At 49.0% G+C, this 15863-nt stretch overlaps 1 protein-coding gene across 1 annotated transcript in view; it reads left to right on the forward strand.

The window, feature by feature from the left end:
* Positions 1–15863, forward strand: part of CARF (calcium responsive transcription factor) — a 308136-nt gene that overhangs the window by 85340 nt on the left and 206933 nt on the right. Inside the window, exons 5-6 of the mRNA XM_088460719.1 lie at positions 154–262; positions 14599–14683. Coding sequence (XP_088316845.1) covers positions 154–262; positions 14599–14683 — 194 coding nt within the window. The remainder of the gene's footprint in view (positions 1–153; positions 263–14598; positions 14684–15863) is intronic.

Below are 15863 nucleotides of genomic sequence, written 5' to 3' on the forward strand. Positions count from 1 at the left end.
ACCATTCTGCGTCCCAGATGATGCACATAAGATGTAGATTTAACAAGTACGAATATTCTAGTATAACAACATTAGTGATTGGTAAATACTTTTCATAAAAGAAAACTATTTATGAAGTCAATGTTTAACCTATTTTCTTTGCATATATTGAAGAGCCTGTAGAACACAACGAGACCAGCGACAGCCTACAGACTATATCAGATAATGCTGTGCCGGGAGACACAAGCCGCTCACTCGCCATGTCAAAGAAGTCGCCTAGCAGGTAGTATAAAGAGTCATGTGTTTATACTAGATCCAATATTTTGTAATAGTCATCGCTTTCTGAAGATTGCTGTTACTATAATCTTGCATTGATTTATGTCCCTAATCCAAACTACACACTGCAAAGACGTGTTCTCTGGCATCCAGTCTGGGGGATACTGGCATACCTCGGGATGTAGCGGGTGCTTTTACAGGAGCAGGCACTCTACATCCCATGGAATGGGCACCATCCTTTTGGTTCTACTATAAGTTTAACTTTTAATCCACTTTATTAATTTTTGTTTTGTTTTTTATTTTCATGTACTGGTGTTGGGTAGGTTAGGACTGGTTTCTACGGTCTGTCCACCACACCTAACCGCCTATCTGTCTGGGCTTTCGGAGAGAGGCCACATGCTCCTAGACCTCAGGGCACCTCACATAGGTCACGGGAACCATGACCACGACTCCGGGAGTCACTGCTGGAACTCCTGCTCAGCCCTGTCTCTCATTGTGATTCAGATGGGGCTTGTTATGGTCCTTCAGATGGGGCTTGCTATGGTCCTTCAGATGGGGCTTGCTATGGTCCTTCAGATGGGGCTTGCTATGGTCCTTACCCAGGCTGCTGTGTCCTGCTTCTACTTTGCTAAACCGTCCATCCTGTGACAAGGACCGGCAGCCATTATGGCCCCATTCTCGCTAAGATAAGATTGTGAGCATATTTTGTAAAATACGCTGCTTCTCTATGCGTGTAGTTTTGTTGCGCTGTTCCCTCGCTGTAGCTGCCTTGAGGTGCGGCCGTGTGTGTGTGTGTGTAAGGATGTAGTCAGGATGCCGACCGCCAGAATCCCGACACTGAAAGCCTGGCATGGGACTAAAGATAGCCGTCTACATACAGATGCCTATCATAAGCCCCACGAGGGTTAGGGATAGGCACCACGGGGGAAGACTTAGGGTTAGGCACCACCCCCAGAGTCTGTGGGGTTTATTTACTAAAGTGCGGGTTTTTAGAAGTGGAGATGTTGCCCATAGCAACCAATCAGATTCTACTTAACATTATCTAGCACCTTCTAGAAGTTAATGGCTAGAACCTGGTTGCTATGGGCAACATCCCCACTTCTAAAAACCCTCACTTTAGTAAATATACCCCTTAGGGTTAGGCACCCCCAAGGGAGGGTTAGGTTTAGGGGAGGGGAGGGTTAGGTTGAGGGGAGGGTTAGGTTTAGGGGAGGGGAGGGTTAGGTTTAGGGGAGGGGAGGGTTACCTATACTTACAAGCCGACGTCGGGATTTTCTGCTGTCAGACTTCCAGTGCCGGTATTTGAACTGGCAGCTTTTACGCCGTCGGCATTTCATACACAACCCGTATGTAAGTGTGTGTGGGGGGGGGGGGGTATAAGTGTGCAGCTAAAGGGAACATACTCTTTTTGAAGTTTGCTGTTGTATATTCCCTTTATATCTGTATATGGCTCATATACAGTATACACAACAACTTACTGTGTGTATCTTCTGCAGAATCACGTGTGGGGCTTGCAGCTTTGTGTTCTATATGTTACTGTCACGTGTGGGGCTTGCAGCTTTGCATGTTCTATATGTTGTCACGTGTGGGGCTTGCAGCTTTGTGTGTTCTGTATGTTATTGTCACGTGTGGGGCTTGCAGCTTTGTGTGCTCTATATGTTATTGTCACGTGTGGGGCTTGCAGCTTTGCGTGTTCTATATGTTATTGTCACGTGTGTTTTCTTTCTTGTGTTACATTATGTATGAGAAGAAATACTGTTCTAGATCCTGAGCTGTAGGGGGAACAGTTGGTGTTACTGATGAAAGTAGGCCGAGCTCAGCACGCTTTTGTGGAGGCTGCAGCTAAGATGGTGGAACCCCCCTGGGTTAAGGTGTTAGTGCACTCCATCATGGAACTCGCTCAGGGCAGGGCAGACTGTCTACATCCAGTGAGTGCACAGCTGTCTCCTACCCTTTCCCATGTTGCAGTCCTCTACTCCCTCCCTCTCAGCCCCCTGTCTAAGTTAGTGGATGATTCCATGGCTCCCCAATGCAGCAGATAAATGAAGCATGCAAAGCCCAGGGATCAGCGGTTTTGTACCTTTCGCACTCTGGCAAGACACAATAAACTCCCCTAAGAGCTTGTTCAAGCGGTTTCCATCTGGACTATCAGAGAGGCGGATAGCTATGTCCTTGGATCAGTGGGTGTGAAGCATCATCTAGAGAGGTTATATTGTAGACCACTTCGGGACACCGTCTATACTTTTTTTTGCACTGCTGCCACTGAGGGATGAATCAGGATATCTCGCCCTTCAAGCATTAATCTCATCCCTACTATCGAGAATGATTGTTCCAGTGCCATCAGACCAAACAGGTTTGGGGTTTTAGTCCAACTTTTTCTTCTTCAGGGTCCACAGGGATACCATGGAGAAATGTGGTTGGAGTGATCCAGGCACCAAACAGTTAAGCTTTCAGCTCCCAGGATGCCTTGGGTCCTCCTCCACATATACCCCGCCCACAGGCATTCAGTTTTTCATTGGTGCGGCAGGATTCAGATGCACCTCTATAACGGGGACTGCTCAGGCAGTCCCAAGCTTTTTATTTTATTTATTTTTACTTTAGAGCAAGCAGCGCTAGGCGTCCTAAAGGATGCCTGTGCTGGTGTTATACCTACCCCCTCCAGCGCCGCAACACCAGTAACCGGCGGGCAAGTCAGTCTGGCGCCAGGAACAGTGGTGACGGCCATGTTATAAGGCCAGTGCACCTGGTGGGTTAATACATCTTCAGGGATGTAGGATCTCCCTGGCAGCCCCTCACCCAGCCCAGATGCCGATGCAGCTGAGGTTTTCCCATGTTTGTGTTGCTCCTCCTACCCTCCTCTGTATATGAGACGCCCAGTGACCACTATCAGTGCTCTGCTGAAGCTGCTGGTCTCAGGAGGTTTTGGGTCTCATCTCCCTGTATACCTCTCCCCAGAGACCAGGTTATACAGCGCTCATATCCACCAAACCTTGTGTTTTTAGTAGTTGATTCAGGGCCCATGGCCTGTATATTGTATATGCATTGTGTGTCTTTTGCTAGCTCTGCTGTGTGTTACTGCCTTTTTATTTTTCTGTGCTGCCAGGTATAACTATCACTGTTATTTCTCCTCAACCCTTTGCTAAATGTGTGTGGGGAATATATATAATTTTTTGGTGAAGGAAGTCACATTTTGCACTTATTTATTATGTCTAAAAATAAGGGTAAACAGAAAACTGAGGGTCTGATTCAGAGCCGGATGCTATTTGCGCTCGCTCGTCCAGAAAAAGGGGCTGGCTATTTAAATTGACCGTTCGCTCTTTGCGGTCTGTTGACGCCTCTAGGTCTGAACGAGCGAACAAAACATGCAGAGTTTTTTTGTATAAAACGCCCCCTGGCCGCTCGCATCATACTTCATGTCCGCTATTTATTAGATTAATCGAGTACATCGAAAGGCGAATGAACTGCTCGCTATTCTTGTGGTTGCATTTTCCTACCGCAATCATGCGAGCAGTTCTGGCTAAAAGACACCCAACTGACGTGGTCGATAACGCTGCTTTGTTAATTATGCACACCCATTAAACGCCCGTTTTGACCGTTTGGCACGCCTGCATTCGGATCTCCACTCCCCGTTTTCAAGCACCTTCCCCTGTTACCACCCACAAACGCCTCACTCTGTCACTCAAATTACCAGGCATTCACTATTTTGCAAGCACACGATGTCTGAACGCACTGACTGGTTCGCGCATGCATACTAAAACCCATACGCATGCGCAGATGTGCGAAAATTGCTTGGAATGAACGAGCGGCCGCTTACGAGCGGCTCTGAATGAGACCCTGAGACCCCGGTGCTGGTTTCATGTAAAAGCTGTTTGGTGGGCATGTCCCCTCAGGATTTTATACAGGATGGTTTGTGTGCTATTTGTTATAAAGAGCCACCTCACCAGTCCAATATACCAGCACCTGTACAGGAGAGAGTTTGGGTGTCGTCCTTGTCTCAGGTTATGATGTAGCTAGTGGACCGTTTGGCTGCTCCCATGCTGCCTCCCTTAATGGGGATACTCACAGCCTGCTATGTTTGCTCCCCTATACATCCTTCCTGGATTTATGCCACTCAAGTCAGAGTACGGCTCAGTCAGCTGCTGTTTCAGCAAATGTTGCAGGAAAACAGACCGGTAGCCATTAAAGCGCCTAAGCGGACGGTATAATTTGCTTAGTCTGCCCAGCATTTAGATTTAGACGCATCATCGGAAGAGTCAAATGATGCGCCGTGTTCTTCTCCAGGGCCTATCTCAGGAGAGGAGGACGATCTTTCTACAGTGGATGTCCCTTCTTTGGTGAGGGCGGACAAATCAATCCTAAATATAGAGGATGATGAGCCAACTCCTAGCCATAAGGTTCCAGTGTTTAAACACCAGAGGGTGGTAAAAGCTGAGTTTCCCAAGTCTGAGCATAGAGTACTCCGGATAAACTGTTCCATGTTACAAAAAGATTAGCATTTTTCGATCCCTTCCCACCTACTGAATGTACTAAGCGGGAAGTCCCTCCTACCCAGGGGCTGGCTGGCAACTTTTAGCCTGGGGGGCAAATGCATGCAGGCGGCCCTGGCAGAGGAGTAGCGTGTGTCCGAAGAATATGCGTTCTACGGCGCCCCCCCCTCCAGTGTTCCAGGGAGGAGGCGGGTCCATATGGGATTAATGTAAGGTAAAAATAAAGATTAGGGCAGCCCCGTCGTAGTGCCCATATGCAGTGTACCCGTGTGCCACAGGAGAGAACACCCTTATGCAGGCCTCCAGTAGTGCCCCCAGTAGTAGTCCCCCCCTTTGTAGTGCCCCCAGTAGTAGTAGTCCCCCCATTTGCAGTGCCCCCAGTAGTAGTAGTCCCCCCATTTGCAGTGCCCCCATTAGTAGTAGTCCCCCCTTGTAGTGCCCCCAGTAGTAGTAGTCCCCCCCTTGTAGTGTCCCCAGTAGTAGTAGTCCCCCCCTTGTAGTGTCCCCAGTAGTAGTAGTCCCCCACCCCCCTTGTAGTGCCCCCAGTAGTAGTAGTCCCCCACCCCCCTTGTAGTGCCCCCAGTAGTAGTAGTCCCCCACCCCCCTTGTAGTGCCCCCAGTAGTAGTAGTCCCCCACCCCCCTTGTAGTGCCCCCAGTAGTAGTAGTCCCCCACCCCCTTGTAGTGCCCCCAGTAGTAGTAGTAGTCCCCCCCCTTATAGTGCCCCCAGTAGTAGTAGTAGTCCCCCCCCTTATAGTGCCCCCAGTAGTAGTAGTGCCCCCAGTAGTTGTAGTCCCCCCCTTGTAGTGTCCCCAGTAGTAGTAGTCCCCCCCTTGTAGTGTCCCCAGTAGTAGTAGTACCCCCCCTTGTAGTAGTCCCCAGTAGTAGTAGTCCCCCACCCCCCTTGTAGTGCCCCCAGTAGTAGTAGTACCCTTATAGAGCCCCCAGTAGTAGTAGTCCCCCCCCTTGTAGTGCCCCCAGTAGTTGTAGTCCCCCACCCCCCTTGTAATGCCCCCAGTAGTAGTAGTCCCCCCTTGTAGTGCCCCCAGTAGTAGTAGTCCCCCCCCTTGTAGTGCCCCCAGTAGTTGTAGTCCCCCACCCCCCTTGTAGTGCCCCCAGTAGTAGTAGTCCCCCCTTTGTAGTGCCCCAAGTAGTGCCAGACACCCCCCCCCCCAGTAGACACACGTAATATAAAAAAAAAAAAAAAAGAATAAACTTACCTGAATCCCCGCTCCCGCGGCCGCCATCTGCTCCTCCGTCTGTCCTCCCAGGCCGGGCCGCTCTGCATTATGGGAGAGACGTCATATGACATCATGACGTCTCTCCCATTACCCACTGCGGGAGCCGGAAGATGGAGCGGCTCCCGCAGTGGGCGCAGCAGCAGCTAATGAGAGTCTGACAGACTCTCATTGGCTGCTTACAACAAACACACAGCTGCCGGAGCCGGCGGCTGTGTGTTTGTGAGTGTAGCGCTGACCGAACTCCGTCTGGTCAGCGCTACACACGTGGTGCAGTCTGTGTCACAGTGACACAGACTGCACCGGCCTGCATGACGCTGCGGCCCGGGGGGCACATGGCACCCTGCGCCCCGGCCCAGCCCGCCACTGCTCCTACCGGTGATGCTCATGTGACACATTTAGTCAGAAGTGCTACGTTGCCTATACCGTCCGCATCTTCCCTTAAAGATCCTACAGATAGAAAACTTGAAACATGTCTTAAATCAGTGTTTTCATTATCTGGAGCTGTTACTCGGTCGGCTATGGCTGCGGCCTGGATATCCACGGCTGTTGAAGAATGGACAGGGGCTTTGGAAGATACTCTACCAAATGCTACCAGAGAACAGCTGAACTATATCTCCCACATACAGGGAGATATAGGTCATCTCCTATTTGGGAGATGCGTGAATAGATGCTGGACTTCTGGCTTCTAAAGCATCGGCAGCTTCGGTTGTTGCTCATAGAGCCCTTTGGTTAAGGTCCTGGAAATTAGATGCGGGATCCAAGAAGGCTCTGTAAACCCTGCCTCTTTATGGAAACATACTTTTTGGAGCAGAATTGGATAAGATAGTGGCTTCTTTAGCAGCATCAAAATCTGCAGGTCTGCCATCAACAGCTTCATCAAAGCATACTGTAGGCAGTCCTCTTTTCGGTCCTTTCGCCCTCAGGGAAGAGCAAAACGACAGCCTTTCTTCAGACCGTCTAGTTCTCGCAGGACCACCAAGCAGTAAACTAAGAGGTCCTGGGCGGTCAGACGTTCAGCTTCCAAGTCGGACAACAAACCCTCCACCTGATGGGGCGGGACTCCTCCTTCTTCATTTTTGCGGATTACTGGCATCAAACAACAACAGATGACTGGGTCCTAGAAGTGGTCTCTCAGGGGTATACCCTCACCTCCTGGAGGCATCCTACCCAGAAGTTTTTTGTACAACTCCCACATCAGATTCTACCAAGGCCTTGGCCCTCCAGGAGGCTATTTACTCCCTACTGAAGGCAGGGGTGATAATCCTGGTTCCTGTGGTTCATCAAGGGAGGGATTATTTGTCCAATCTGTTTTTGGTTCAGAAACCAAATGGGTCTCATCGCCCTGTTCTAAATCTGAAAACCCTCAACAAGTTTATCCATGTGCCCAAGTTCCGTATGGAGATTCTTCGGTCAATTATGCTGGCAATGGAACCTGGGGATTTTATGGCTTCCCTGGACATTCATGATGCATATCTGCATGTGCCTATTACGCCATCCCACCAACAATTTCTTCGGTTTGCTGTCCTGCAACAACATTACCAATTTCAGGCACTGCCCTTTGGTCTATAAACGGCCCCTCTGGTCTTCACCAAAATCCTGATATTGGCACAGTCTCCAGCTGTTTTACAACACCATCTCCAACTGACAATTGCCTGCCTAAAGACGCACGGCTGGATCATCAATTGAAAGAAGTCCTTCCTTTCTCCAATACAGCGGCTGGTACATCTGGGGGCACTTCTGGATTCTCAGGCACAAAGGGTGCTTCTGCCAGGGGACAAGATTTCAACCCTAATATTGCGAGTGCGCTAATTGCTCCTCAAGCGAATGGTATCCATTCTATCAGCGATGCAGGTCCTGGGGTCAATGGTATCCACCTTCAACTTGGTGGAATTTTCTCAGTTCCTCTCCAGGCCTCTGCAAAAATTGACTCTCTCCCGGTGTAACGGGCAATATCATCTAATACGGTCCCAGAGGATCCTTCTCACTTCAGAGGTTTAGCTCTCTCTCGTGGTGGCTACAAAAGGCTCATCTGGACAAGGGTCATCCATTCTGGATTTCAAATTGGGTGCTCCTTACCACGGACGCCAGTCTTCGTGGATGGGGGTCAGTGACAGGTCATCCTACCTTTCAGGGAAGATTAAGAAATCAGGAAAGTCACCTGCCCATAAACATCCTGGAGCTTCGGGAAGTATACAAAGCGCTCATCATGGCACAGGACCTACTCAAAGGCAGGCCGGTCCAGATCCAATTCGACAATGTGACCACAGTAGCCTATCTCAATAATCTGGGAGGCACGCAATCTCGGGCAGCCATGAGGGAAATGGCAAACATTCTGCTCTGGGCAGAACGTCATCTTCCGGCTATCTTGACAATATTCATCTCGGGATTCCTCAACTGGGAAGTGAACTTCCTAAGTCATCAGGACATACACGCCGGAGAGTGGGCTCTCCACCCGATTGTCTTTCAAATCCTAGTAAACAAATGGGGCCTACCAGACATAGACCTCATGGTCTCACGTCACAACCTCAAAGTACCCAGGTACGGGTCCAGCACCAGAGATCACTCAGCTACCTTTGTGGACGCACTAGCAGTGAAGTGGGACTTCAAGCTGGTGTACCTCTTTCCTCCGATTTCCCTCCTCCCTAGTGGCTCCTGCTTGGCCCAGGCACCATTGGTTCACCGACATACAGAATCTATACATAGACTCTCTGTTTCCTCTTCCTCTATGTCCGCATCTGCCGGCATCCGGACTTGACTCATCTGTCTTTGACGGCGTGGCTCTTGTGCCTTCCATCTTAAGAGCCAAGGGTTTCTCCAGCTCTGTGATTCAGACGATGCTTAGGGTACAAAAGCCTTCCTCTGTTCGCATCTATTACAGGGTTTGGCACTCCTTTGGTCAATGATGTTCCGACAGAAAGTAGGATCCTAAGGTTTTTAGGGTTTCCCAGGTACTTGCTTTTCTCCAGGCTGAGTTAGACCTTGGTCTCCACTTGGCCACCCTGAGAGTACAGGTTTCTGCGCTGTCAGTTTGGTTCCAGCGAAAGATCGCTTCTCTGCCGGATGTTAGAATTTTTTTCAGGGTGTTCTCCGAGTTCAGCCACCCTTTGTCCCACTGGTGGCACCTGGGATTTGTCTTTGGTTTTAAAGGGGCTACAGGCTCCCCTATTTGAACCTTTGGATTCTGTAGATTTGAAGTGGTTAACAGTGAAGACACTTTTTCTCCTCGTTATCTCCTCTGCCAGCAGAGTCTCTGATTTGGCAGCGCTATGTCATCGCTCCCCCTTTTTGATTGTGAATGAAGACATTGTGGTTCCAGCTTTTCAGTCCTCAGACCTTTCTGTAGGTGAAGCCTCCCTGGATGTGGTTTGTGCTCTCTGTATTTATGTGGATCGTACAGACTATTTTAGAAAATCAGACGCTCTTTTTGTGTTGTATGGTTTTTCACAAACGAGCATGGCCAGCTAACAAGCAGACTCTGGCTCGATGGCTGCGCATGACTATCTCTCAGGCTTACACGCAGGCTGATCTCCCTGTTCCAAGCACAGCAACATTACATTCTACTCAGTCTGTCGAACCATCGTGGGCGTTTTGACGTGGTCTTCTGTCCACACTTTTCTTAGGTTCTACGCTTTTGACATCTATGTCTCTCAGGATGCTTCCTATGGGCAGTGGATTCTCCTTCCATTAAGGGAACTGCTTTAGGACATGCCCATGGTATCCCTGTGGACCCCCTATGGACCCTGAAGAAGAAAATTAGAGTTATGGTAGACTTACCTTTATTAACTCTTTCTTCGAGGTCCACAGGGCACTCACCCTGACGCACCTGACTTCATTGATTAATTGTCAAAACGAGTGAAAATGAGAAAACAATAGACTGTTTCTGGTGTACATTGTCCTTCCTTCTCCACTTTCCTTCTCCTGCCTTCGGCTTGTTTACAAAACTGAATGCCTGTGGCTGGGGACGGGGTATATGTGGAGGAGGACTCAAGGCATCCTGGAAACTCAAAGCTTAACTGGATCACTCCAACCACATTTCCCCATGGTATCCCTGTGGACCCTATGGACCTCGAAGAAAAAGAGTTAACAAAGATAAGTCTTCCATAACTCTTATTATTTTGTCCCAGTTATGCTGGTTCAGACTCATCTGCTGCTGCTAACACAGACATTTAAGCAACATGGTTTGGTAATCAACTTCCCAAAGTCCAACTTCATTTCATTACATTGCATGGTCTTTCTTGGTCTCCTCATATCAGGTGCCCTGCTGGAGGAGAAAATTTTGCCAATCCAAAGGCAGGCTCTCTTGCCCTGTTCTCTTCCAATCGGTTGTCTGTTTTTCTGTGGATGAAGTCATTAGACAGAATGGTCTCCTTCTTCTAAGTGGTTCCTTTGTCGGGCTGCAACTTCTCGCCCAATAGTCTGGGACAAATTCCAATTTGGTGAGAGTCTCGATATTTGTGGCTCAACAGAAGCAACCTGAGACAGTGTCAGCAACCCTGTCATGACCATTGATACCAGTCTGCAGTGTTGTGGCATGGTGACGCTAGCATGTGTTGACGCGGCTTAGGACATAGGCTTCCGATAAACATCTTTATAGCTAAAGGGTCTCCATCTGGCGCTGTTTCAGGCTCAGTTCTACCTTTGTGGAAGGTCCCTCCGCATTCAATTGGTGAATGAAACGGCTGTGGCATCCATCATTTTCCAAGGAGGGACCCGCAACTCCATGCCAATGTCAGAAACAGAAAAGATCTTCTCCTCGGTAGAAAGGAAAGTGCCAAGCTATCCGCACTGTAAATCCGAGGTGTGGATAAGTGTGAAGCCAACTTCCTAAGCCAGCATGAGATTCATCCTAGGTAATCGTTTCTTGATCTGGATGTTTTTTTCAAGTTGTGGATTGGTGGGTCCGCCCATTTGTGGACTTGGCCTCTTGACTGAATCATAAATTGCCACTCTATGGGACATGCAAGATAGATCCACAAGCAGTACTAGCAGACACAAGGACAGACCTGTATCGGTACCACCTGGTGTATCTGTTCCCTCTGATTCCAGTGCTCCCTCACATGCTAATAAAGACCAAACCTAAGATAGTTTGTCATCCTAGTGGTCCCAGCTTGGCCAAAACATCATAGTACACCAATGTCTTAAGCATGGCAGTAGAAACAGTGTGGCGACATGTGCAGCGCGACACGGTTTCTTTGTGGAGCCATAATGCAAAGCAGCCACCTGGTCATCGGTTCATACTTTCATGGTGTTCTACAAATGTAATGTTTTTGTAGTCAGAGATGCCAGATGGCAAAATGTTTTGCGTTCTGCCTTAGCTGAGCGTATCCTCACTTAGGGGCATCAGTCCCCATCAGTGGCAATTGCAAACCAGGGGCTGCAGCGAAAACCAAAACTAGTAGATGGGAGCCAGATAGAACCTAACCACTAACTGAACCTGTAAACGCTTTCACGTATTTGCATGGCTGCTCACCGGGGGTCAGCACTGTGTATCCGCAAGGACAGCGCAATTAGTGCTTCCTTACTGTATCAGCCCACCCCCCAGACTTCTGTATCAACTGGCCAATGGGAGTCTGAGGGTGCAAGGTAATACAACAGGGAGGTGCTGATTGCTGACACTCGGCAGATGGTGCTGATCCCCTGTGAGACAGACACAAATATGTAACAGCGTATACAGGTACAGTTAGTGGTTTTATCCGGCTCCCCGCTGCAGTCCCTGGTTTGCACCCGCCACTGGTCCCCATGGTATTCCAGTGTCCCACACATTGGATGCCAGAGAAAAGATAATTTTTGGTACTCACCGTTAAATCTGTCTCTTTTAATCCATCTGGTAAACACTGCGCTCCCTATCTATGGTGAGACATGCATCCAGCCTTCTAAAGAGTGGAGACGTTCCCTTTAGCAACCAATCAGCTTCTACCTATTTTTTTTTAAGAATGTCCCATGATAAATGCTAGATAGAAGCCAATTGGTTACTATGGGGAACTTTTCCACGCTTTAGAAGGGAATTGGTATGAAATCCCGGCAATCGCGATGCCTTCTGTCAAAATGCTGACAGCAACATCCCGAGGCTCGGTATCATGACAGGGATGGGGTAAGTATGTTTACCCTTCTTACACCCTAACCCTCCCTACCCCGCATCCTAACCCTCCCTACCCCGCATCCTAACCCTCCCTACCCCGCATCCTAACCCTTCCCGTTAGTGCCTAAAGATAACCATCCCCCTTGGTGCCTAAATCTAACTGTCCCCCCTTAGTGCCTAACCCCGCCATGGTGCCTAAACCTAACTCTCCCCCCCGGCTAACAGCTAAGATGCCCCGCTATACGTACGATCGGGATGGTTGCTGTCGGGATTCCGGTATCGTTATCTAAACTAGCGGCGGCATTTCCACGCCTATGTTTAGTCCCGGGTCAGGATTTCATCAGCTGGCATCCCGTCCGCCGGCAAACTGACTGTATCCCCTGTAGAAGGATTCGGTCTTACACTCTGATTTGTGTGTGTTATTGTTCAGTGTGTAGTTTCTGCTCCCTATGGTCTCACTACAGTGGAGACTGCTGCTTTGGATCATGGGGTGTCAGTGATCGCGCTGAGTAAAAAAATTTGTGGGTCCTGGGGACCCCTCACTTTAAAAAAATCGGGGTCCTACTGCACTGTTTCTGGGTCCCATCACATATTATGGGGGAGAGGGCAGGCAGCAGTTGGGGTAGAACTGAAGGTAAAGGCAGAGAGAAGTTAGGGTAGAACTGTGGGTAGAGAGGAGTAAGAGCAGGCAGTGCTCAGGGTGGGTAGAGATGGCATAAGTGCAGACAGCAGTTGCTACAGTGCTACGAGGCAAGGAGGGGGCTAGGGGCAGGCAATGCCGGGGGTAGGGAGGGGGCAAGGGTAGATAGCAGCTGGCGCAGTACTGGGGGGGCAAGTAGGGGGTTAGGTGTTTTCACTGGCATTGCACAGATGGGTACCACCACACACTGGCAACACCATGGCACCACACAGAAGGCTCCCACCACACATGGGCACAATAGAGCTGGATCCCACCATACTGGGAAATAAGGGTCCCACAACACAATGGAGAACACCTGGTGCAACACTAGGGGCCTCAGCTCACCCTGGTACCCCCATGTTCCACACAGTACGGCACCACCGCAAACTGGCACCACTCTGGCACTGCGCAGCAAAGGAGTGCCACACCACACACTGGCAGCCCCACCGGTTAACAGAGGATGTGGCCCCAGAGAGCGGCTACTCAGTCAGGTTCTCCTTCTTGGGGTGACCTTATGGGTTGTGGACTTGCAGATGATCCTAGTGCAATCCGTGTTGCTCTGGTCGGTCATTGCTGCTGCGGGCGGGAGTCTGTCATGAAGAGGATCGGGCCCGGGAGGAGAAGGGGGGAGTCCGGCGTCACCTAGCGGCAGAATTGTGCATGGAAGCCTGGGGCACAGTCACACTGTCAGCCCGTGCGGCACAGAAAATGGCAGCTCCTGGAGAGAGCCCGGCAGCATCACATGACCGGGAGGTGGAGGTCTCATACGCCAATTGGATGATAAGACGCTGCTGCCTGCGGTCATTGGTTGGGAGACGCTAATGGATGTCATCATGTCACTTAGCCGGCAGCTGCAGCGAACACACATAGGGCCTGATTCAGGCCATGAGGCCGCTCCATAAAAAAAAAAAGATGCCCTGATTCAGAGCCATAGTGTATCCTGCAGGTCCCTTAGTGCCTGGTTCGTTTAAATATGCGCTATATAGCACGTACTTTGCGATCACTGGATGTAGAGGGGAGAAGGTTGTCAACGGACCTTTAGCTCCTGGAGCAGCTCCCTCTACATCCCATGGTATTCCAGTGTCCCCCAGATGGAGTAAGTGAAACGGATTTATGCTGTAACCTAATTACTTGGAATATGAATAAAGTTGAGATACTGTATTAGTCTGCTGAGAAGAGCCAAATATGGGTTAAGCTGCATACACACGGTACGATCTGTACCACCAACGACTTTCAGTGAAGTCATCCTGCCACATCTCTGAACAGGCAAAGTTGACGATATCGTGCAAGTTAGCCTGCATGTACGGACGATCATCGATATAATTTTCTTTCATGCGCGAGCGCGCATTGTTGGTCGTTCACTGCATGAAAATGAACGATATATATCGTTGAACGTTATCGTTCATAGATATCGTACCGTGTGTATGCACCATTATGGTGCATACACACGGTCAGATCAGACAACGATAAAGATATCGTCTGATCGTCCTGCATGTGCTGGATGATAGTTATCGAACATCCAGCTCAGCACCAACCCCTAAACGACCCGCGATCAACGATCGCGGATCCCTATAGTAGCCTTGCCGATATCGACCAGGTTGGCCAGCATGTATGGGCGATGGTCGTTATCTTTATCGACCATCTGTGCCCACGCACCGTCCGACTTTAGGAGGTTGGAAGGGGCTAAAAAATGGACGATATAAATGATTAAACGATATCGTTATCGTTTATATTGTCCTGCTAAATCTGACCGTGTGTATGCACCATTACTCCTACTGATAATTTCTTAGGTGATTTTCTGTTTTCTTTAGGTTCAGTTTGGTACAGCTTAACCAACTTTTTATAATGTCTTCTGTAGGTTGGTTGTAGAACAATTCCAAAAACCTCTTCAACTGCTTCCTCCCAACATTCCGGTCTGGGCACGTCGCCTCAGGAATTGCGAGGTGAGCTCACCTTCGGCAGATTGCAGCATTTTATTTCATCTTACATGATAGACACAGCTCTTCAAGCCTTTTGGCAGGCATTGCCATTCATGTGGCCTTATTTCTAAATAATCTTCTATTTGGCACATAGCATTGATACACACTTGCATGGTCTTGTACTGTATTTGTATTTAATCATGAAAGAAGATGTGTGCATTCAGTAATGTCATTTGCAGTATAATGACAAGAAACTTCTGCATGTAATCAGATTAAATTACTAACAAATACTTTTTTTTACAAGATAATTAGAGTTATGGTAGACTTACCTAGATAACTCCTTATCTTAGAGGCCCATAGGATCCACAGGGATAACATGGGGAATATTAAGGTTGGAGACCAGGCACCAAACAGTTCAAGCTTCAGCTCCCAGAATACGTCGGGTCCTCCTCCATTTATACCCCGCCCATAGCCATAGGACTTCAGTTTAGTTAATAAGCCTCAAGGCAGGAGAAGGAAGAGCAGTCGTACACCAGAAACACTCTTACACAAAATGAGGGAATCTGTGACCGAAAGAAAAAATTACCCATGCAGCCAGGTGCGTCAGGGTGGGTGCCCTGTTGACCCTATGGGCCTCAAAGGAGTTATCTAGGTAACTCTACCATAGCTCTAATTTTCTTCTTCAGGGTCCATAGGGATCCACAAGGATACCATGGGGATGTCCTAAAGCAGTTCCCCTTGGGTGGGGGACACTCCTGAGTAGAAAGGAGAACTCGTTGCCTAAAGGAAGCATCCTGAGATGCAAAAGTATCAAGAAAAGTGTGGACAGAAGACCGCGTGGATGCCTTGCACATCTGTTCAGCAGATGCACCACGACTAAATGCCCACGATGGCCCTACAGACCGAGCAGAATGTGCTGTCACCATGCTTGGGACGGGGAGATCAGCCTGTGTGTACACCTGTGAGATAGTCATACGTAACCATCTCGCCAGAGTCTGCTTATTAGCTGGTCATCCTCGTTTGTGAAAACCATATAATACAAAAAGAGCATCTGATTTTCTAACAGAGTTTGTACGCTCCACATAAATATGGAGAGCACAAACTACATCCATGGAGGCTTCACCTACAGAAAGATGTGGTAGCTGGAACTGCAATTTATTCATGAAAACGGGACACCCATCCTTGTATGAAGAACAGCTTTATC

The sequence above is a fragment of the Taudactylus pleione genome, unplaced genomic scaffold (assembly GCF_031769625.1).
Source record: "Taudactylus pleione unplaced genomic scaffold, aTauple2 ptg000976l, whole genome shotgun sequence".
In the NCBI taxonomy this organism is placed as follows: Eukaryota; Metazoa; Chordata; class Amphibia; order Anura; family Myobatrachidae; genus Taudactylus; species Taudactylus pleione.